Source organism: Bos indicus, chromosome 7 (assembly GCF_029378745.1).
Source record: "Bos indicus isolate NIAB-ARS_2022 breed Sahiwal x Tharparkar chromosome 7, NIAB-ARS_B.indTharparkar_mat_pri_1.0, whole genome shotgun sequence".
NCBI classification, from domain to species: domain Eukaryota; kingdom Metazoa; phylum Chordata; class Mammalia; order Artiodactyla; family Bovidae; genus Bos; species Bos indicus.
The window spans coordinates 6,472,983-6,495,425 of NC_091766.1; the positions used below are offsets into that span (position 1 = coordinate 6,472,983).

The window sequence follows — 22,443 nt, forward strand, 5'->3', positions numbered from 1 at the left end:
TCACAGTTAATGACGTGTCTTTATTGAACAGAGTAACATGGAAAATCCAAGAATGTTGCAACAGCTATGCTTATCCAGCATCTGTGTGAAGGAATAATAGTGAGTACCTGATACATGTGGGCTTTTTATACACACTCCACAAACGGTTACCCTTTGCCTTGCTACAGATGAAAATGGGGCCCAGACGGGTTAAGTAATTTGTCCAGGATCACACAGGTACTGCATTTCCCCCCATATCACTCAGAAACCACTGCCAACAGTTTCTTTTCATCGCAATGGATAGGTAAGTTTCTTCTAAAACAGTTGCCTACATCCTTCTGTTCAGTGATTTACTGAGTGCTTGCTGCTAAGCTGCTAAGTCACTTCAGTCGTGTCTGACTCTGTGCGACCCCATAGATGGCAGCCCACCAGGCTCCCCCGTCCCTGGGATTCTCCAGGCAAGAACACTGGAGTGGGTTGCCATTTCCTTCTCCAATGCTTGAAAATGAAAAGTGAAAGTGAAGTCACTCAGTCACGTCCGACCCTCAGGGACCCCATGGATTGCAGCCTTCCAGGCTCCTCCATCCATAGGATTTTCCAGGCAAGAGTACTGGAGTGGGGTGCCATTGTGCTTAGGTGGTGCCCAAAACAGGAAACAAATAAGCCTCCTGCCCTCTGAGCACTCAGCTCAATTTCTAGATGTGTGACTAAGGAGCACACAGGTGCTGTGTTAGAGGTGGGGGAGAAAATGCTAAAGTGCAGGGTTATTTGAGGGGCACGTGGGGATGTGCTGACATACATTTTCAATTCATAGAATATTTTATCCACACATTTTTTGATACACATGTCTCATTTAACTATCAGAACCCAAAAGACAGATATTAGCCCCATTCTACAGAGGGAGATGGCAACAGAAAGTCAGGCTTGGCCCACTGAACAGGGCTGGAACCCAAGTGTCAGACTCCAGGCCCAGGGCCCTCTGCCCTGCAAAACAGCCTCAGTAAGTGAGCAGTTCTGTTTTTTGTCACCTTTGCCTCACACAGTCAAAGGTACATCCTTTCATTTCGCTCGCCTGGGCCCCCTGTGACAGGAAGACCCTGGAGGAGCCCTGATGGCCAGGTGACCAAGCAGCTTGGCAGCTCTCTGCTGCAGTTCCACGCGTAGTGCCACCGTCTTGTGAGTCAGGCAGAGCCAGGTTCAAGGATGGCCTCCTTGCTCAGACCCCAGAGCTGGAACCCCTCTTCAGAGATGTCCTCTCTCAGACACTGGAATCTTCCTTTGTCACCCCAGGGCAGCTCCTTTGTGACTAGAGGTTGGTTTGGTGACAGGCAATCAGGCCCAAGGAATGCTCATTGTCTAGGACATGAAAGGATCTTCTCAGTTCCCACAAGACATTCTTCCTGCCGTGGCTTCAGCTTGTTGACCACACAGCGTTCAGTTATTGCAGACGAGGCTATAGCCACACAAAGCTTTGGCTTTATTGAAACCATGGATCTAGATGGGCCTAGATTTCCTCAGTCAGCCACTACTTTTTTTAATAACAATTTTTATAGTCTACATATAATTTTTTAAGTTTGGAAAAAAATATTAAAGCCAAATATACAGAGGTCAAAAAGAAAGAGAGAAAACAACTTGTTTTATATAAAGGTGCTTGTGAACAGTTGATCTCTGAAAAGGTACACAAGAAGCTAGACATAGCCGCTGCCTTTAAGAAGGATCTGTGCACTTTCTTCAAAAGGGGCATATTGCCCATAATAGTTTGTAAGCTGCGTTTTAGTAACACTTCCTCGTGTTACTAAATATTCTTCCTTGATTCTGTGTCTGCTGTATATGGTATTAGAGGATGTGCTACAATTAACCAACCCCTATTGCTGCATCTTAAGTACTATTTTAATGGGATAAGTCTGCAGTGCACAACGCTGCACGCGCTTCTGATCTAGGATAAATTCCTTCCAGCACATTTGCAGGACAAAAATGGGCATGCACATGGGTCTTAAATTCTTGCCTTTTTGGTACATGGTCCCCTCGGCAAGTTCATCTCACCAAGGAGTGTGCACTCTACTTGTTTTCTTAAAGAGTTCTGTTTCTAGGTCCTTGAAGATCATCTCTGTCTGCAGCAGCCTTGACTTCTCGCAACTCTCTCCTGCTTTCTCCTGACAAGTGGATTCTGATTTGGCCCACTGAAATAAGCCTGGGGGAGGCTTTGTAATGCTTAAATTTTCAGTCTCAAACAACATTTTAAACACTATGAGATGAATGTATGACACACTGGTCAAGGATATACAACCTTTTTGGTGGTAGCTGAGCAACATCAGCATTGAAAGTGCAAACTCTCTGACCTCAACACCTGTGCACAAGCTAAAACTTTTAACAGTGGTTTAAAAGCACAACCAACCCAAGAGACTCCAGAGACTGGCTTCACTAAGGTATGGTAAATCCACACCACGTCGTCCTATGCAGTCATTAAAGATGACCACATGGGAACTTCCCTGGTGGTCCTGTGGTTAAGACTCTGCACTTCCACTGCAGGGGCACGGGTTCAGTCCCTGGTAGGGGAACTAAGATCCCACATGCCAAGGTGCAGCCAACCAAAGAAAAAAGGATACAATTTGTTTGGTTCAGAGATCCTGTTAAGAATCTGGTAAGTGCCGAGTATTTTCATCTCACGAAAATACATGTGTGCAACAGGGCTATCTCTGTGGTCCAGCTGTGGTGATCACAGGTTAAGTTTCTTCTTCGCTGCACTGGGTCTTCATTGCTGCGCACAGGCTTTCTCTAGTAGCAGTGCACAGGCTTCTCACTGTGGTGGCTTCTCTTGTGGAGCAAGGCCCCAGTGCTCGTGGACTCAGTGGTTGTGGCACAGGGACATAGCCGCCCCATGGCACGTAGGATCTTCCCAGATCAGGGATTTAACCGGTGTCTGCTGCACTGCAAGGTGGACTCTTAACCACTGGACCACTGGAGAAACCCCAGGTTAAAGCTACTTGATACAGATCTTGATCGATACAGAGCAATCACACTATCTATATTTCTGAGCATTATAAGAAACAGAACATCCCCTTGATAGTCAGTCCCTCTGCCTGGAGTGTTCACATAGCTGGTTTCGGAGTGGGGATCTCAATCAAACCTTACCTCCCAAGGGCCTTCTCAGATAACCTTATCAGTGTAGACACTGCCCTTCTCCCTTCTCATAGTCTTCACACCCTTTGGTTTTCCTCAATAACACCTTTGAGGTGATATATTTGTTACTGATTTATGGGGTCTGCCTATCTTAGCAGTGGGCTCATGAGAGCAGAGATTAGGTTGGACTTGTTCACTGTTTCATCCACAAGTTACATCCAACCTGCCTTTCTGTGAGCCAAGGATGGTCTTTACAGGTGAACATTTGTAATCAACTGAGGACAGCAAAGACTGACTTGCAATCTTCAAAAACAGCACTGCATTCTTCTCATTAGACCTATATTTTAAAAACTGTACTCAATTGTTATATTTTAAATTCCACCAACAAGTACTCTGGATGTTTTTATCTTTGGTTATATAAGCACCTACATAAAAGCCTCGTTTTTGGCTCTTGGCCATCAGAGCCTATAAAATACTTGCTATCTGGCCCTTTATAGAAAGCTTGCCGGCTTCTGGTCTAAGGCAACATTTCGCGTACAGGAGACAAACCATAAGCGTCAGATGGGAGAAATTACGAAACAACAAAAAAGAAACGTATCTAAACACACAGACATCCATTTCCACAAAATAAAATACCGTATAGCCAACCAAGTATTAATGTGAACAAAGTTATCTCAGCGTCAGATTACCGGGCAAGTCCACAGTTTACATGTCTAATGCATACTGCAGCTTGTTACCTTTCCCCACAATTGGCATACATTAACATCATCGTTTTGGAAGCACTGTAACTGCATCTTTCAGGATGGCGCCGTGGCCTCTGGACGCGCGGTGTAGAGGGCCCAGCACCCGCAGGTCTTGGGCGCTCGCTCGATCACTGCTGCTTAAACGACTGCACAAAAGCCACGGGAGCCCCAGAGGGGCGCACTCGGAGGCTAGCGGAGGTAGGGGTTTCCCTCGCCTTAATATCTTATCAAACCGCTGGATCGAGAAGAAGAAACCGAATTGAAGATCTCTTGAACCTCAAAAAGCCAGTTCCATCCCTGCGAAGCCCGTAGCTTCCCGGTTCGGCTTCTACCTCCGGGCGGGCCCGGGGAGATGTGACAGGCGCCGCGTCCAGGAGCCTCCCGGACGTACCTCACCTCGTATTTTCTTCACCGTGGCCCCGCGAGGAGAAAAGAGGCCCTGACATGGGCAGGAATTCCCCAGGTTCCCTACTCCCGCAGAGAACTCAGCCACTCAAGCCTTAGGACTGCAACGCGGACAAGCACGCCCGCGGCTAACGGTCGTCCGCGCCGTTCCAGCCGTTGCCCGGCGTCGCGCATCATGAGCCCACTCTGGACATGCGCGGAAAAGCCTTCGCACGTACGCATCGCTAGCCCCTCCCGCGCGCTCAGCCACGCGCGGCTTCTTCCCGCCCACCCCGTGCCCCCACTTCCGGGGTTTCCTGGCGACGGCCGTAAGTGGCGGGCGGAAGCAGCGCGCGAGGCCAGCCGTAAAAGGCTCCCTCGCGCCACTTCCGGCCGGCTTCCGCAGACGGCCCTGGTGGGCGATCGTGAGGCGCCGGAGGACGTTCCCCGCGGCCGGAGCCATGGAGATGCCGCTGCCGCCAGACGGTGAGGCCCAGCCCTGACTCGGGGCCCGTTGATCTCTCCCCGGGACCCCCAGCTGACCCGCCCCGCCTCCTAGGGTCCCCGGGCCTAGGAAGGGGCGGGGCTCGGCCTCCCGGGTTTGCCCGCGGCCTCTCCCGCGGGTCCTCGCATTCCCGGCGCGCTTCTGGCCCCTATCGGGACCCGTACAAGGGCGGCCTCTCCGGGGCCCACCCCTAGGGACCCGACCGGCGGACGCGGGCTGGGAAACCAGGGCCCCCGGATTTGGGCGGTCCTAGCTGATGCCCCGTGTGGCCTTTTCTCCGTCCTCCAGACCAGGAGCTCCGAAATGTCATCGACAAGCTGGCCCAGTTCGTGGCTCGGAACGGGCCCGAGTTTGAAAAGATGACGATGGAGAAGCAGAAGGATAACCCGAAATTCTCTTTTCTGTTCGGAGGCGAGTTCTACAGTTACTACAAGTGCAAGTTGGCGCTGGAGCAGCAGCAGCGTGAGTCCTCTCCAGCTCTCGGGCCCCCTCCTCTAGCCCTTCCTTTCTCCGATTCCATCTCGGGCTCTACCACTAAACGCCTTATTTGGGGTCGCATGCTATTTCTTTGTGAAAATGGGTTAGTTCGGCATGTATGATCTTTCCCGCTGTTCCTGGAGTCCTGCAGCCCTGAGGCTGCAGGGTCCGAGTGTTACGGAGAACGAAGTTATTGATCTTCCTTCTGGGCTCGGAATCAAGGATTCCTGTTGTTTTGCAAACTTGATGACTGATGTCACCGAGTAGAGTGCTTCAGTGTTTTACAGAGAGGAAGTGATAGAAGCCAGGCTGAGTGGGACCCTCCCGATGAATACCGTCCAGCCCTCTTTGCGGGCTCTCTGGGGCGTCCAGCAGGGTTTTTGTGCATTTCTGGTGGTTGCAATCCAGATCAAAATGAATTGTCCTGTGGACTTTATTACTTGGTAACTGTTTATGTTCACTGGTTTGTGCTTCAGAAACCAGGCCTTGACCTTAAAGAGTTTAAGATGGAGTTTGTTATCACAGCTAGCCTATGAATAACAAATATAGACACCAGATAGATAGTCCCTGAGCTCACGTCTGTCTTGTTCAATAGCAAATCCCTAGCTTCTAGATACCTTTGTGTTGCAGATTGCCAAGCAGTTGGACATTGAAAGGTGAATGCTCCCTGGACTACAAGCTCCTCGAGGCCAACCAGACCTTGTTTGGGACATTATTGTGCCTAACAGGCAGCATGTAATAGGTGTTCTTATGGCAAAAGTACAGTGGCTTGAACAGGCACAGTGTGTTTTGAGAGCCGAGAGAGAAACCAAAGCGTAAGAGATCCAGCATGGCACCTAGACCTGTGTAGACAGAAGAGTTTGCTCTGGAGTGGGAAAGTTTCCAAGGGGAAAGTTTGGGTTTTCTTCCTTTGTTCAGGGGTTCTTCTGGTACTTGTTTAGGTTTTTCGTTTGTTTTAATATTTATTTAGTTGTGGTTCATGGGCTCCAGAGTTCAGGGGCTCGGTAGTTGTGTTGTGAGAACTTAAGTTGCCTGCAGCATATAGGATATTAGTTCTTAACTGGGGATCGAACCCACATCCCCTGCATTGGGAGGTTGATTTTTAACCACTGGACCACCAAGGAAGTCTTGCCTATTTAGGTTAGATATGTGATTAGAGGAGATTTGTTGCCTGAAATTGTAGACAAAATGTACTCACTTACCTATGTGTTTCTGGAGCAAACCATTCCTTCGCCTCAGCCCATCAGGTTTGAAACCCCTGATATAGGCAGTAGGGAACCACTAGAGAGGCTGAAACAGGAAGAGGTGGATTGGGTTTGCGTGGCCTATGTGGCGGACAGGCTGGAGGGAGCATGAATGGAGACCAGGACCAGTGAGGCTGGCAGCTGGTGATGAGGTCTGGATTAAGTCAGTGAGTAGAGTAGAGAAAGTGGGCCTGGGGACAGCTAGGGTTAAGGGGTAGAATACATGAACTGAAATGCCAGGTGGATATTGATGTGGGTGATGTAACTGGGCAAGGGAGGACTGTGTTTCGGTTTGAGTGACCATGAGGTGAGAGATACTTCTTCAAGGGGAGCCCACTCCCACTCTGGAAGGTCAGCAGTAGGAGGTGGCCTGGGACTTGGTGCCATAATGTGGGGAGCTTGGGGTGCTTCTAGCAGGTGAAGATCGGGGCTCAGGGAATCCTTTCTGCAGGTAACAGTATCTCCGTTGCCATTAAAGTCTGTGACAGAGTTAACCAAGTAGGAATTGAGGAGACAAGAGTGTTCAGACAGAAGATGGAACCTTAGGAGGGGTTGAGGAGTAGTGGGAACAGAAGCTTAGGGTTCCCAAACCCCAGAGAACGAGTGATTCTTGGAGTGGCCAGAAGTGCAGAGCAGGGAGGGCTGGCTTGCAAAGGACTTAGAAATTCTGGAAGCTCTAGGGAAGCTCTGGAAGGGTTTTGGTACTGTGTTCTGGAGCAGGGCTAGCCATTTTGTAGCCAGCCTGGTGGTTTGAGAAGACTGAGTTCCGGGACCACTCAGGAATTATACCCTACAAACTCCTACACCCTACACAGCAAACTGGTTTTGTTTTTTTCCCTCCAATCTGTTGCAGAAAGTACAGTTTTGCAAAGTACAATAAAAATGTGAACTTCTATGAGAGTTCCCTGGTGGTCTAGTGGTTAGGACCTCAGTGCTTTCAATGCCAGGGGCTGGGTTCAGTCCCTGGACAGGGGGCTAAGATCCCGCAAGTTGCACGGCACAGCCCCCAAAAAATGTAAACCATGAAACATCAAACTGCCGTGAAAGCGCCCAAACACTCCTCTGCTATTTCTGTGCTTGTCTCGGTGTCACCTGGGGCTGGCCCCTTGGACCCCACTTGGATCAGCAGCACTACGGCCATGGGGTAGAGAAGAGGAAAGGGGGCAGGACTGGGCGCAGGGAAACCTAGGTGACGAGTCAAGCCAGAGTCGTGGCAGTGATGGCCGCGCAGAGTGGTGTGTGATCTAGAAGGGTGACTTGACTACGTGGGGCAGCTGGTTAGTGTGGGGTGCAAGGGAGAGAGAGGTGCACGAACTTCGCTTCTGGCTTGGGTAAGTGGGCGTGGCTGTGCCAGCCATGGATCAGGAGTGGGGCTTTGGAAGGGGTGGGGCACAGGGCGAGAGGAAACCATACCTGTTTGGGGCATCTGCAGAAAACAGTGGCTATTTGGTCTAAGACCTAAAGCCTGAGGAATCCAGGGTGCCACTGGTAGATTTAGGGGTTATAGAGCAGTGGTCCCCAAACTTTATGGCATCAGGGACCAGATTCATGGAAGACAGAATGAATCGTTTCTACAGACGATGGTGGGGGCAGGGGGGGACTGGTTTGGGATGATACAAGTGCCTTATACTTGTGCACTTTATTTCTATTACTATTACATTGTGATATATAATGAAATAATTACACAACTCACCATAATTAGATCAGGCATTAGATTATTCTCATAAGGAGCTCGCAACCTGGATCCCTCACATGCGTGGCTCTCAGTAGGGTTCATGATCCTGTGAGAATCTGATGCTGCCACTGACCTGACCGGAGGCAGAACACAGGCGATAATGGGAACGATGGGGAGCAGCTGTAAATACAGATGCAGCTTCGCTTGCTCACTGCTCACCTGCTGCCGTGCAGCTGGTTTCCTCACAGGCCAAGGGTTGGAGGCTCCCTGTCGTAGAGTGCAGATTGTAACTGCAGCCACAGCAATACATCACATTCCCCTAGAGCCTTGCTCAGAGAAGAGCATTTAGTTCACAGTCCAGGCCTCCAGCATGTAAGAGTCGGACAGAGAAAGGGGACAGCCACGCCAGCCACATGCGACAAGGAGCTGAGACGGGGCCATCTGGCTGAGTGGGGATGACTGCAGTGGCTTTGAGGGTGGGGTGGGCAGGCAGAGCCCAGGCCTCTGTGGGTTGAGATAAAGGAGAGAAGAACTGAAGATGAACTTTGGCTTTAAAATTGTTGGATGGGGAGGCACAGGCTGAAGGGGGAGTTTGTAAAGACTGAAGACTCCACCATGACTAGATGCTAATGGGAGGAGCCAGTAAAGACAGAAAATGAAAGACAGCAAGGCGACACGTGCTGAAGCATCGAGGGGCGCGATCCAGACTGCACGTCGGGGTGGTCCCATGGGCTGCCCTTGGGTGCAAGGACCAGAAGGCCCACCTCAGACCTAGGCGCCCTGGCGGGCCCTGGGCAGCACACTCCACCCCATTGTTCTTTCTTTGGCTGGGCCCCCTGAGGGTGGGACTCAGAAGGGCTCCAGCAGAGTATGGTCCTGTTCAGACCAGATGAGGCCCAGAGGCAGAGAGGGCAGCCATCTGTCCCGGGACCCTTCCCCAAGTCCTCCCTTCCTGTCTTACCTGGCAAGGTTCGGGGCCTGCACTTGCCCATCCTGTCTCCTGCCAGCAGGATGGGGCAGCCTATGCTGCCTCAATCTGGATTGACCCCTGAATACAGGAGAGTAGAGTCTGTGGAAGGGAAGGCGAGGGGCCCAGTGTCCAGAGGCCACTGCGTGTGTCGGGTCACTGCCGCGTTCCTGCCACAGGGCCACAGTTGTTTGGCCTTGCTGGTTGGCCCTCCAGAGGCTCGGTAGCTTTGTTACCTGGGAAGGGAAGAGTAGACTGGGGGACAGCAGGCAAGGATGCTCGGAGTCAAGAGAACCCCTTGGGGAGGGACTGTTTGTTCAGGCCCAGGCGAGGGTGGAAGCGGGTGGCTTTGGGCTTCTGGGCTAATGGACCGTGGGCAAGGCCAGATGGTGTTAGCTGGAGAGTGGAGACCATCCCAAAGGTCTCCGAGGAGAGGGCAAGTGGAAAGGGCCCAGGGCCAGGCCCTATGAGACAGGGTGAACATAGCTGGGACAGGTCATAGGAGTTCTCTGCTGGGGGGTGAGTATACGGAGGGGAGCTGCCCAAGTAGCCGCCAAGGGGATACCTGGACCCCCGCCGCCTCCTCACAGGGGCTGCCTCTCCTCCTCTCCTGCCAGTCATCTGCAAGCAGCAGGCCCCGGAGCTGGAACCGGCTGCGACCCTGCCTCCCCTGCCCCAGCCCCCGCTGGCCCCTGCGGCACCCGTCGCGCCAGCCCAGGGCACCCCATCCATGGACGAGCTCATCCAGCAGAGCCAGTGGAACCTGCAGCAGCAGGAGCAGCACCTGCTGGCCCTCAGACAGGTACGGGCCCGCTCCTCCCGCCCCACCCCTCCTCCCGAGGGGCACCCGGCACTCACCTCTGTGCCTCGGGTTTCATGTCTGCACTGGCGCTAAGGACGGGGCTGTCCCATTGCCCAGGGCTTGGAGCGAGACAGTCGTCGCTCCTCCCGCGCTGCCACCGCCTTTATTGTGTTTAGCTCAACCCCTCACGCCGGACCCTAAGGTTGGGTCTCCTCCCAGTGAGCTCATTGCATAGGCTTTGACACACATGCCCCCATCATGCTGCAGCAGGTGTGACAAGTGAGCCTGCACGTCGGAAATGGTGTGACAGAGAACGCCAGGTGGCCTCTGGTGCCGTTCGCACAGTTCTTGCCAGTTAGGAGGAGGCTCTTGTGAGGTGGACCCTTTTGTCCCAGTCCATCACAGCCTGGTACTTTGGCCAGATACAGTAGGATCAACTGCTGGAAACCCAAGGTGGATAAGGACACTTGAAACACCAGCCCCAATTTTATTACTGGAGTTGAGACGCAAATTGATGTATTGGAAACAAGACACTCCAGAATGTTCACTCTCAGTTTGCACATGAAACTCTTCACAAACCGAGCAGTCCAGCCTCAGCCAGCCCTGGGCTGACCGCTTGTCCCCCTGCAGTGCTGGGTCTCAGCCATACTTCAGTCTGCCAGTCTAATGGGCAGAAGTCTGGCACCGCGTGTTAATTTTGGACTCCTGGTTGCCAGCACGATGGCCCTGCATTTATTGACTGGTGTCTGTTGATGTGCATCCTCCCCACGCCTTGTTCACACCGCCACTCATTTTTCTTTCTTTTTTTGGTGAGTTCACGTGCAGAGGTTCCTTGTTCCTCTGGGCCTTAACGTTTCCACCTGTCACCTCTCGGGGGGAAATGTCTCCCTCTGTGTCTTGCCTGGCTACCCCCGCTGCCTACTCTTGTACTGCGGCGTGACTCTCCGATTCGTGTCTCAGGCTTCCGGTGTGAATGCTGGGGGCGGGGCACGGATGGGCCAGCCTGGGTGTGCCTGGGCCGGGGTCCCTCCTCACACAGTCTTGGCGTCCCCTTGCCTTCCAGGAGCAGGTGACGGCAGCCGTGGCCCACGCACTGGAGCAGCAGATGCAGAAGCTCCTGGAGGAGACGCAGCTGGACATGAACGAGTTTGACAGCCTGCTGCAGCCCATCATCGACACCTGCACCAAGGACGCCATCTCGGTGAGGGGCGGGGGCGGGGCGTGCTCCAGAATCTGCTGCTCCTGACGAGGTGGGCGCCCACGGCCGGTCTGGGCCGGGGCTACTCTCGGGGCACCCCGTTTCTCCCTCTGCTTTCTGCCTGAGCACTTCCGTGGGCTCTCCCGCCAAGAGAGAGAGGGAAGGTGGGTGGAGGTTCCTGGGCACTCCGGGCACCCACACACCCTCGGGCCTGGGGAAGCCAGCCCCGCTTCACCTGCTGTCCTGGCCGTTGCAGGCCGGGAAGAACTGGATGTTCAGCAACGCCAAGTCCCCGCCGCACTGCGAACTGATGGCGGGCCACCTCCGCAACCGCATCACGGCCGACGGGGCGCACTTCGAGCTGCGGCTGCACCTCATCTACTTGATCAACGACGTGCTGCACCACTGGTGAGCGCCTGCCAGCCCCGCCATCCCCCACTCCTCCGCCCCCTCCCGGCCACTGCTCTGCCCGCAGGAGCCCGGCCTGTCTTGGGATCCCTCTTCTTGAGGGTTGGTCTGAACCACAAGCCCCCACGGGGAGGACAGCCACCCCCTCTCCCCTCACATACACCCCTCAGCCCCTACCCTGGACCCCGCGTCCCCCCAAGGCCACTGTCCCCTTGCGCCTTGCTTTCAGGGCAACTTCTGCGTGTTTTCCAGTGTCCGTTGGCTGCCTTGTTCATACCTGCCACTCATTTTCCTTTCTTCACTGATCTACACACACTCCATTGCCCTGAATGCACTCTGCTTCAGGAGTCTTCCCATAGGGCCTCCTGGCTAATCCTGTGTCCCAGCCCAGAGACTTGCCTCCCCTCTCCACCCAGCCATCCTAAGGCCGGGCCAGTATGTACTTGCTCATGGCCTTTCTGGTGTCTTACAACAAAGGTTAAGTCGTGAAACCAATCCCTGGGCCAAAGACAGGTGGAAGCTCACGGGGCTAGTGAGGCTAGCCTGTCGCTGTGAAGACTGGCTGCCACATTTGACCTTGAACTTGACCGGCTGAAGAGACAGCTCCCATGAGGGCAGCAGGCTCAGACCCGGCTTTTGCCCACTTCCGCCCGCATGCAGCTGGCCCGCCACTCCCTGCTTCCTGGGCCACGTGGGCAGTTCCGCTTCCACTTCGCGCTCCCTGCCTCACCTTCCCTTATTTCTCTGCCGCTGGGAAACTAGCAGCTGCTCAGAACCTTGTGTGCCCTTCTGCTCCACCAGCCGCTCCACGGACTCAGGGCAGCTCAGCAGAGACAGCCCTGTTTCTGGCACTTCTGCAGCCATGCCCTTCCTGAGCCCCGCTGTTGGGAAGCCCAGTGCCGCCGGCCCTGTCCTCCTGCCTGGACTGCCCTCCCCCAGCCTCAGGCCCTTGCTGCTGTCTCTGAGCTCCCTGGGGTGGGCTCGCCTCTGGGAGGGGCTCCAGCTGCCCTGCTTCTTTCCCAGGCTCTGACACCTCGTCGTACAGCCTGGGGAGTCCCCATACTCACTCACGCTCAGAGTATACCCGCAGCTGTGCCCTGCCCCCGCTGAAAGGCCACCTCATCCTGCGGACCTGATTGCTAGGCCCCCTGACAGCCCACGTGCTCCCTCGTGGAAGGCAGGGTCCCATCCCAGATTGCCTTGTGCAGAGAGGGTAGCTCTGCTGAGCGAGGCTTCAGGGACTAGGCCCCACACCCACAGCAGCACCAGCCCAGCCCTTGTGGGCAGCAGGGGCTCTCACCAGCCCATGTCTGGCAGTCCTCAGGCCACTCTGGAAGGGAAGGGTCATGGTGCTGAGGAGGGGACCGGGGGGGACAGGCCGTGCTCTGAGAGCCCCAGGGCTGTGTTCTTTCCCACTGCCGTCTGTCCCTCGGGCCCAGGTGCCAGCACGGCTCTTGTTGGGGGCCCAGCCCTTGTCCTGGCCGGGTTGGGGGCCCGTTTCCCAAGAAGGCAGAGGGGGCTGTGGCCGGAGCCGCAATGGTAACGGGCGCGTGGCTGGGTCCCGCCCCAGGGCCCTGACGCGCGGAAGGTCTCTCCCTCACAGCCAGCGCAAGCAGGCCCGGGAGCTGCTGGCCGCCCTGCAGAAGGTCGTGGTGCCCATCTACTGTACCAGCTTCCTGGCCGTGGAGGAGGACAAGCAGCAGAAGATCGCCCGGGTACGCGGGACAGCCGGGCGGGGCGGGGCGGGGCGGGGACAGACGCTGGGGGCGTGTGTGCTTGTCTCCCCCTGACAAGCCTCTCCCTTCTCCACGTCCAGCTCCTACAGCTCTGGGAGAAGAACGGCTACTTCGACGACTCCATCATCCAGCAGTTACAGAGCCCGGCCCTGGGGCTCGGCCAGTACCAGGTGGGCGCTGCTCCCTGAGGTTGGGGGGCTGGGTGGTGCCCTTGGGGTCCTGGTAGCATCTTCCAAACCCAACTCCCAGGGGTGCCCTGGTGTGGTGGTGAGCAGCAGGAGGCGGGGTCTGAGGAGCAGCACTGGGGCCCACCCCCTCCACAACAGCCAGTGAGCTCCCCCTAAGGGAGCCCGTCAGGGTGTCTCCTGGCTTGCCATGACCAGCTACCTGGTGTGGGCCCTGCTCTCAGGGATGTCTTTGGTCCGTCTGCCCTGGTCCTCCAGGCATGATAGGGACGTGCGTAAAACCTTAAGTAGGCTGCCATGGTCATTGTGTTGGGCGCAGGGTCCCCTGTGTGCTTCTCAGAGGGGGCATCTGCTCAGAGGACAGGGCTGCAGGGCAGGGAGAGGAGGGCCAGATCTCCTTGGTTCCCTCTACCGTGGCTCTGGCATTGCCACCCCAGCAACAGCTGTCTGGATAAAAGACACAGCTCACACCCCTGATTGTCAGGCTTGAGGTGTCGTCTTCCTGCACATCAAGAAGTGTCAGAAGCTTGAGCGTCAGAAGCCACATGCTGACTGTTGCCCCTGTGATGCTCCTGACCGCCGCCCTCCCTACAGGGGAGAAGCTTTCGAGCTCAGAGAGGCAAACGAGGAGAGTGCATCTCAGGCTTTTAAAAAATTCTACCCACTTTTTTTTGTTGCTAAATAAGAACGGGCTCACATCACCATACCACAGTGATATTCCCTGCTTTTCTTTTCTTGAGTTGGTGGCAGTAGCTCATGGTTACTGAGCCGCCCTGGTCCTGTTCACTGTGTTATTTCCTAGTCCCCAGAGGTAGGTTCTGTTATCGTCCCATTTTACAGATGAAGAAATTGAGGCCCCAGGGAGGTGGTGACTTGTTCAAAGCCATATGGCCTGTGAGCCCGTCCTAGGGTGTGTGTCAGCCCAGGGCACGGCCGTCCTTGTGTATTCCCTTTGTGAGGGAATTCTAAGCTACTGCAGCACTGTTCTTTACCAAATCTGGCTAGATTGAGATGCTCTGTGGTTGTCAAGTCCAAGCTGATTATTTTACGTGACAATCCCTCGCCAGCCTTGGATCCCTGGACCTTGCTGCCTACAGCGTCGCCCCAACCTTCTGGGTGCTGTCCCTGTGCTGCTCCAGAGGGTCTCGGACCTTGAGTCCCACATGCTGAGCGCTGGCTTCCATGCTCTCCCCCAGGCAACCCTCATCACTGAATACTCCTCAGTGGTCCAGCCAGTGCAGCTGGCCTTCCAGCAGCAAATCCAGACCCTCAAGACCCAGCATGAGGAGTTTGTCAACAGCCTGACTCAGCAGCAGCAGCAACAGCAGCAGCAGCAGCAGCAGATCCAGATGCCGCAAATGGAAGCTGACGTCAAGGCCACACCGCCGCCGCCTGCCCCGCCCCCAGCCCCCACACCCGCCCCGGCCATCCCGCCAACCACCCAGCCTGGTACGTGGCTTCCTCAGCACCCACCCTCCGGAGGCAGCCTCCAGAAAGCAGTCTTCTCCCCTCAGGAAGGGCTCGGGTTCTGTAGTCTCAGGTCCAATCCTAGGATCAGATTCTAATCTACTTAAAAGCACCAGGCAGGTGATTTCACGGGTACATGCAACCCAGCCCTTACACCTGAGACAGTTGAATACAAACCATCCCAGAGAATGGAGAGGAAGGCTCTCCAAGTCATTTTCTAGGCCAGGATAACTTATACAAGATGCACGTGAGCAGGGAAAGAAATTTTTTTTAAAGATATCAAGTACCTAAGAGAGCCAACGGAGTAAGAATTATTAAAGTCTAGGAAGACCTGGGTCTGTTGTGGTAATAATATAGAAAAATGTTAACCCACTGTCATTTCTGAGCAGAGATGGGACAATAGTAAATAAAACCTCAGCAAGTGAAGTCTAGCCGAGGATTTAAAAGGTACACCATGATCAAGTAGGGTATGTTTTAGGAATATGTAAGGGTGGTTTAATACTAGAAAGTCTGAGACGTCCCTAATGGTCCAGTGACTCAGACTCTGTGCTCCCGATGCGGAGGCTCGGCTTCCACCCCTGGTCAGGGAACTGGATCCCACATGCTGCGACTAAAACCCGGCACAGCTAACTAAATTCAAAATCTTTTTTTTTTTTGGTAAATACTAGAAAATCTAGCAGAATAACAGTTGGGAAGAAATGATTTTTCAGCTAGATGCAGTAAGTGTATTTAATAAAATGAGGATAAAAATTTTTGAGTAAGCTAAAGTCCATATGGTATAGCAGTCAATAAGTAGGATACTTACTGTCAAGCTTTCAAAGAAGAGAGGTGTGTATCCCTAACAAGTCTTCTATCTGTGCTGCCTTCCCCGAGGCAGTAGCAGTTTTCCTTGGGGTCAAAAATGAAGGGTTTATTGGGCGGTAAAGCCCAGCCTGGCTAGGCCCTGGGTGCTTGCTGAAGATCATTTCTGGTGGTGCTTCCTGCCGCCCCCTTCTCTGACTGCTCTTTTGTCTGGTTCTAGATGACAGCAAGCCTCCCATCCAGATGCCCGGGTCTTCTGAATACGACACCTCAGGAGGGGTTCAGGACCCTGCCGCCAGCGGCCCCCGTGGCCCTGGGCCCCATGACCAGATCCCACCTAACAAGCCCCCCTGGTTCGACCAGCCTCACCCCGTTGCTCCTTGGGGCCAACAGCAGGTATCTCTTAGAACTTGCTGCTGGGGTAGGTGGATGGCAGGCAGGTGGGTGCTGGCCCCTGTGTGGGTTCATGGGCCTTTAACTGATTCTGCAGCAGGGCACGGGGTGGCAGGGGTGGCCAGAGGGTGGTCATCTTCCCAAGGTGTGGGGACGGAGCTGGGGAGGAAAGCTGGGCCTTTGCATCCTTCCTGGGCGCTTGGGTTGCCTGGGCTTCTCACACAGGCCGCACGTTCACGTGAATGCTCGGAAGGTTCACCGTGTTGAGTATAGTGCGGTGATGTGCTTCCTTCCCTTTTTAACTGGTTCGGCCAGCAGTGTCAATATCTCATCACCTTAGAAAGAACCTGGTGCTTAGAAAGGGAAGGAAGTGAAAAGCGTTCAGCCGGCAGCGTTTTCTGGGGCTGGGACACTGGTCCATCCCTCCCTCCAGGTTCCTTGGAGTCAGACTCATAGGCCAGGGCGGGTGCAACTTATCAGGCAGAGCATGACTGGCAGGCAGCCCACAGTTTGCTGTCCAGGCCTGAGCCTGGTCAGAGCGTCCAGGTCCAGCTCTGGGCGTCCATCTGCCTGTGGGCCGGCTGTGCTGGGTGTGGCCCTCCCTTGTGATCCTGTTTGGAGGGGGTGTGTAAGGGAGATGGCTCTGGGCTGACGAGTAAGGGATCGTGGCTGTGACTTGCCCCCCTTCCCCCAGCCTACCCTCAGCTTCACAAAGGATTGGGTGTCTGCACAAAGCGGCCCCCATCTGTGGGTGCCTGCGGTGACAGCCAGGTCATGGGCACCCTCTCACGTGGAGGCGCTTCTGCCCATTCGGTTGATGCGGAAACAGACTTGCCTCAGGTCTCCTGGCTCAGTCTTTCTAGGGACCAGCAGGTTAGGCTCACAACAGTGGGGCTCCCTCACTGAAGGCTAGCAGTGTGCCTACCATGCACGGTAGGACACCACGGCCTGGCCTGCCCATGTGGCGTCTTATGCGTTTTGAAATAGTTGTTATATTGAAAATCTGGCTTTGGGGTTTCTCTCGAAAGACCTGAGGGTGTGGTGGCCTGAGCCGGCCTCCCAGCCCTGTTCCTGGAGGTGGCCCTCTGGGCAGCCTCACGCTGGTCCTGAGTCTGGGTTGCAGTCCTGGCTCATTGAGTGTTGAGAGCAGCAGCCAGGCAAGGCTCTGGAACTTACTGTCTTCGACTCATGGTAAGACAGTTCCTGGTGGCATAGCAGACACTGAGACAGGATGAGAGAACCGTGTTGGGGAGAGACGCGACGGAAGGGGGAACAGGCAGGCAGGGGTGTGGTCGGGCCCCATGGCTCAGCCTGCACACCCGGGGAGCACTGGGGAAGCACCCCTGCCCTGTGCCGCTGAGGGGCTCGTGGACGGGTGTTCATCCCACGGCTTCTGTCAGGCATGAGGTTGGGGTGCTCCCCGGCCCTGATGTGGGTGCGGCGGTTGAGATTCTGGGCCCGGGGTGCAGGCAGGCACCTCACATCCTCCGCCCGGGTCAGAGTGACGTGAAGGCGGTCATGCCCAGCTGGACTGTAGGCTTGCAGCTCAGGTGCTGGGCTCACGGCCGCCCACCCTGCAGCCAGACACCAGTGTCGGCAGGTGGCTGCCGCGCACCCCGCGTGCCCGGCACGGGCCGGGACTCACCTCTGCTCTTTGCCTTGCAGCCTCCTGAGCAGCCCCCCTACCCACACCACCAGGGCGGGCCGCCCCACTGCCCACCCTGGAACAACAGCCACGAGGGCATGTGGGGCGAGCAGCGCGGGGACCCCGGCTGGAACGGCCAGCGCGACGCCCCCTGGAACAGCCAACCTGACCCCAACTGGAACAGCCAGTTCGAGGGCCCCTGGAACAGCCAGCACGAGCAGCCGCCCTGGGGCGGGGGCCAGCGCGAGCCGCCCTTCCGCATGCAGCGGCCGCCGCACTTCCGCGGGCCCTTCCCGCCCCACCAGCAGCACCCGCAGTTCAACCAGCCGCCGCACCCCCACAACTTCAACCGCTTCCCACCCCGCTTCATGCAGGATGACTTCCCCCCACGACACCCCTTCGAGCGGCCGCCCTACCCTCACCGCTTCGACTACCCTCAAGGGGACTTTCAAGCGGGTGAGTGTGAGATCAGCCTTGGGGGGCGGGGTCTGTCCTGGGGCCAGTGAACACATCCTCACCTGTCCCGAGATCCCCGAGGCCAGCTCACTCGCCAGCCTGCCATGTGACCTGGCATGCCCTGAGCCAGGGTGGCAGGCGGGGGGTTGTAGGGTGACAGGGAAGCCCGGCCCAGGCCCGGACAGGGGGCAGGTGAGCGCACACTAGCAGCCTTGTTGTGGGCACCTCCCACACGTGGGCAGGCTGATTCTGTGTTTTCTAAAAAAATTTCGTTTTTACTCGTAGCTTCTTCCTGGATTTTCGCATCCATTCTTGACTATAAATTGAGCTGGGAAACCAGTAGGTTTATTGCTTATGTGAAGTGTTCTAGGGCTGCTGTAACAGGGCCATGGGCTGGGTGCCTCCCACAGCAAGGATTTCTCCACAGTTAGTTCTGGAGGCTGGAGGTCTGAGATCAGGGTGTCAGCTGGCTTGGTGCCTCCTGAGGCCTCCTGGGGGCCTGTAGATGGCCGACCTCTCCCCGCGTCTCCTCTATGTGTTAGTGTCTTCGTCTTACAGAGATACCAGTCAGTATTGGATCAGGGCCCACTCACAGGACCTCAGTTTCTCAGGACTAGGAGTGAATTTGCAGGGGAATTTGCACAGTTGAGCTCATAACATGGCTCTCTGAAGGTTATGTGATTTCCCTGTGGTTCCTTCTTTCACCCCGGAGGTCTGTTAGGTGCAGCTGTGTGTGCAGGACAGGCCACTGCCAGCCCCAGCTATTCCTCGGGGCTGTGAACAAAGCACTGCCCAGCTCTTGACTTGCCAGCAGGCCTGAGTGCAGTTTCTGTTCTGCAGAAATGGGACCCCCTCACCACCACCCCGGCCACCGCATGCCTCACCCTGGGATCAACGAGCATCCGCCTTGGGGTGGGCCCCAGCACCCTGACTTCGGCCCTCCACCCCACGGCTTCAACGGGCAGCCCCCGCACATGCGGCGACAGGGCCCTCCGCACATCAACCATGACGACCCCAGCCTGGTCCCCAACGTGCCCTACTTCGACCTCCCTGCTGGGCTCATGGCCCCCCTCGTGAAGGTAACGTTGCAGAGCTGAGCGCCAGGCCTCGCCACGCATGCTTGTCCTCCAGGTGGGACGGTCACGGGTAGGATCCATTCCCCACTTGGCTACAAGACGTTGTTTCCCAGGCCCCTGTCCCCCCCATTTCCTGCACCCCAATGAACTTGATCAGCTTGTCATTAAGGGTGTGCCTCAGTTAACGACCCTACCTTGCACGCTCACACGTGGCCGTGAGCAAGGCCCATGTCCCTCTGCTCCTCTGAGCGTCCGTCCTGGGCTGCAGGTTTGGTACTGCTCGAGAAGGCTGGGTGTGAAGGGGGGTCCTCTTGGTCCTGGACTTGGAAGCCCCTTGTCCAGGGACTGAGGACAGGCGTTTCTCAGAAAAGGGGTGGTCAACCAACCAAGCAAGGCAGGAAAGGGGGTCAGAAGGGAGCCAGGGCCAGGGCTCAGGGCACTCTGGTCATTGCCCCTCCCTGGAAGTTGAGACAGGTTACACGGGGGCAGCGTGGAGAGCTAAAGGTCGAGGTGCCAGTGGGGCTGCCCTTGGGGTAGGGGCTGGAGCAGAGAAGGGGGCACAGAGCGGGGCCCCGGAGGTGGGCATCTGGGCACAGCTCAGTGGTCGGCAAGTGAGGGGATCTGGGGTCCACGGAGGGTCTGGATAAACAGGGTCTTTGCATTTTTGGTAGAGAGAGAATTCTGTAGCTACTGAGTCATTGGTGTGGTTAAAGCCCTACAAGAGTATGGGGTTTCCCAAGAAGGGCCGCCTGAGGCACTCTGATGCCCAGGACAGCTGTCTGCTGCCCCTCGGTTCCCTGGATGGGATGGGCCTGGGGCGCTGAGGCAGGGAGTGGTGACAGCGTGTTCTCTGTTGCAGCTGGAAGACCACGAGTACAAGCCTTTGGATCCTAAAGACATCCGCCTCCCACCCCCCATGCCACCCAGCGAGAGGCTGCTGGCGGCCGTGGAGGCCTTTTACAGCCCTCCCTCCCATGACAGGCCCAGGAACAGGTATGGCACTCCCGGAGACCCGCCGGGGGGCCGGCAGCAGGAGGGGAGGCTGCTGTCCCCTCCCGGCCTGTCCTCCCGGGTCTTTCTTCACCAGAAACTCACAGCAGGCACACCTTGTGCTCCGGGGTGGCGTGAGGAGCCTGACTAGGAGGGCCCACTTCTCCCCCAGCTCGCGTGTCACACGTGCAGTGCCCTCGATAGAAAGCTTTTATCACATCAGACAAGCGCTTATCTCGGGGCAGGTGTGTTTCAGAGACGGCCAGCTGCCGCCCAGCAGGCTTTGTCATAGGCGTCCCTCAGGAGCCTCTCCCCTGGTGATCTCACTTCAGTGGTTACCCTGCCGTGTGGCAGGGCACAGGCCTACCTGCCTACATCAGAGTGCCTCAGCCCCCGTTATGGTAACCTGCTCAGCTGTTCAGAGAAACCCCAGCCTGGAAAGGCGAGGAAGCCACACAGGGCTGGGGGCGCATCCCGGGGCTGGCCCGCCCTTCAGCCTGGCTCCTCCTCCAAGGGGCAGCCTGTCGAGGCAAGCCCCCAAGGGCTTTCGTGCTGGGTCCTTGCTCAGGATCCCAAGCAAAAGAGGGACGGCCTGTCGGGCAGAAGGTCCCTGAGGAGGGAGACTTGGGTCTCCCTTCAGCCCTGGGACACTTGTGTCTTACAGCGAAGGCTGGGAGCAGAACGGTCTCTACGAGTTCTTCCGAGCAAAGATGCGGGCCCGGCGGAGGAAAGGCCAGGAGAAGAGGAACAGGTGAGAGTCGCGTGCCCGCCACGTCCCCCGTGGAGAGCCAGTCTCCACAGTCTCGTCCCAGGGCGGCCTGCAGGCAACTCCACCATGGCCCACAGGCTCTCTGTGGTGTCACGCCCAAGGCGAGGGGCAGGGATGGGGTTAGTTCTGGTCTTTGCCTGGGTCTTGGGTGAAGCACCCTACGGTAAGGGTGCCGGGAGCCGCCGCCCACACGGCCAGAGTAAGACAGGACGCACCGGCTGGCGCGCAGCGTGCGGGAAGGGGTGTGTCTGCCCCCACACTGGGCTCCTCTAGGGCAGGGCTGGGGGGTGCCTCCGGCTCACCAGGCCTCTCCCCGCAGTGGACCCTCAAGGTCTCGGAGCAGATCCAAAAGCCGAGGGCGCTCCTCCTCACGCTCCAACTCGAGGTCCTCCAAGTCGTCCGGCTCCTACTCGAGGTCACGGTCCCGCTCCTGCTCTCGCTCCTACTCCCGTTCTAGATCCAGGTGAGCAGGGCGCCGCTGCACGGGGTGCGAGGCCTGGGGCCTCTCGGTGGCCGTACTGACCCTTTCCTCTCCCCGGCCCACAGGAGCCGCAGCCGCTCCCGCTCCTCTCGCAGCCGCTCCCGCTCCCGCTCGCGCTCAAGGTCCAAGTCCTACTCCCCAGGAAGGAGGCACCGGTCACGGTCCAGGAGCCCCACCCCGCCGTAAGATTTCTGTCTTAACTGTCCAATGATCTCTGGTAGCACTGGAACCCTCTGATGCTTTGCTGTGAATGTTGAAACGTGTCGTTAGAAGATCCTCTCTAGGCGGCCCGCGCCCAGGCGGCACCTGGGGGCCCCTGGGCGCTCGCTAGCGCAGTGACGGTGGCATCACGTCTCACTCCTCGCTCTTACCTCTGCGGTCACGTTGTGAAGCCCAAGGCCAGGGCTGGGCTCTGTTTTCTAACCATTTGACGGGTTCGGTGTGGCCGGCCGTTGCCACCAAGTGTGGGGCAGGGACCGTCATCTTAGGGGACCCCCTTAACTGGCCGGCGAAGAGGATAAAGAAGGCGGCTAGAGACCCGAAACGTGTGTGTGTGTGTCCGTCTCACGCTGGCGACCCTTCATAGAAGCCACATGCTGTAATACTCTAAGTTTTCATTCCAATAAATGTATCCGCTCTTTTGTAAAAGACGTTACCTGTCTTAATTTTAGTTCCTCGGCTGGTCTGGGTTCTAATTCAGCACCTCCTATACCCGACTCAAGGCTTGGGGAAGAGAACAAAGGACATCAGATGCTGGTGAAAATGGGTAAGTTTCCGGGGAAGACAGAACAGCCCGCTCTGGGCACTCGGGGTTTGAGGGGGCTGAGGGAGTCAGAAGGTTCCCGCTTGGAAACAGAAACCTGCAGGGCTTCTGCCGGTGCTCTTTCTCACCGCGTTAGTTCCAAGTGTGTGCCCTGCGTGTCGCGGACTCCCGGTAGGCAT

The 22,443-nt window shown here is 56.4% G+C and overlaps 1 protein-coding gene and 1 long non-coding RNA gene across 3 annotated transcripts in view; one reads left to right on the forward strand and one right to left on the reverse strand.

Moving 5' to 3' along the window:
- On the reverse strand, positions 1–4,628 carry LOC109561461 (uncharacterized). Its single transcript, XR_002181051.2, has 2 exons — positions 2,586–4,628; positions 1–2,224 (listed from the first exon to the last, which is right to left on the reverse strand). It is a non-coding gene; the product is annotated as an uncharacterized lncRNA (long non-coding RNA).
- Positions 4,595–22,443, forward strand: part of CHERP (calcium homeostasis endoplasmic reticulum protein) — a 19,312-nt gene continuing 1,463 nt past the window's right edge. Inside the window, exons 1-16 of one of the 2 annotated variants that reach the window (XM_070792591.1) lie at positions 4,595–4,712; positions 5,020–5,193; positions 9,712–9,896; positions 10,960–11,097; positions 11,351–11,502; positions 13,073–13,217; positions 13,319–13,408; positions 14,620–14,872; positions 15,912–16,087; positions 17,750–18,185; positions 19,026–19,264; positions 20,121–20,254; positions 20,916–21,002; positions 21,340–21,483; positions 21,567–21,683; positions 22,173–22,267. In XM_070792591.1, the coding sequence (XP_070648692.1) occupies positions 4,688–4,712; positions 5,020–5,193; positions 9,712–9,896; positions 10,960–11,097; positions 11,351–11,502; positions 13,073–13,217; positions 13,319–13,408; positions 14,620–14,872; positions 15,912–16,087; positions 17,750–18,185; positions 19,026–19,264; positions 20,121–20,254; positions 20,916–21,002; positions 21,340–21,483; positions 21,567–21,683; positions 22,173–22,267 (2,590 nt within the window). In that variant the 5' untranslated portion in view covers positions 4,595–4,687. The remainder of the gene's footprint in view (positions 4,713–5,019; positions 5,194–9,711; positions 9,897–10,959; positions 11,098–11,350; positions 11,503–13,072; positions 13,218–13,318; positions 13,409–14,619; positions 14,873–15,911; positions 16,088–17,749; positions 18,186–19,025; positions 19,265–20,120; positions 20,255–20,915; positions 21,003–21,339; positions 21,484–21,566; positions 21,684–22,172; positions 22,268–22,443) is intronic. The other variant, XM_070792592.1, reaches the window with a different exon arrangement.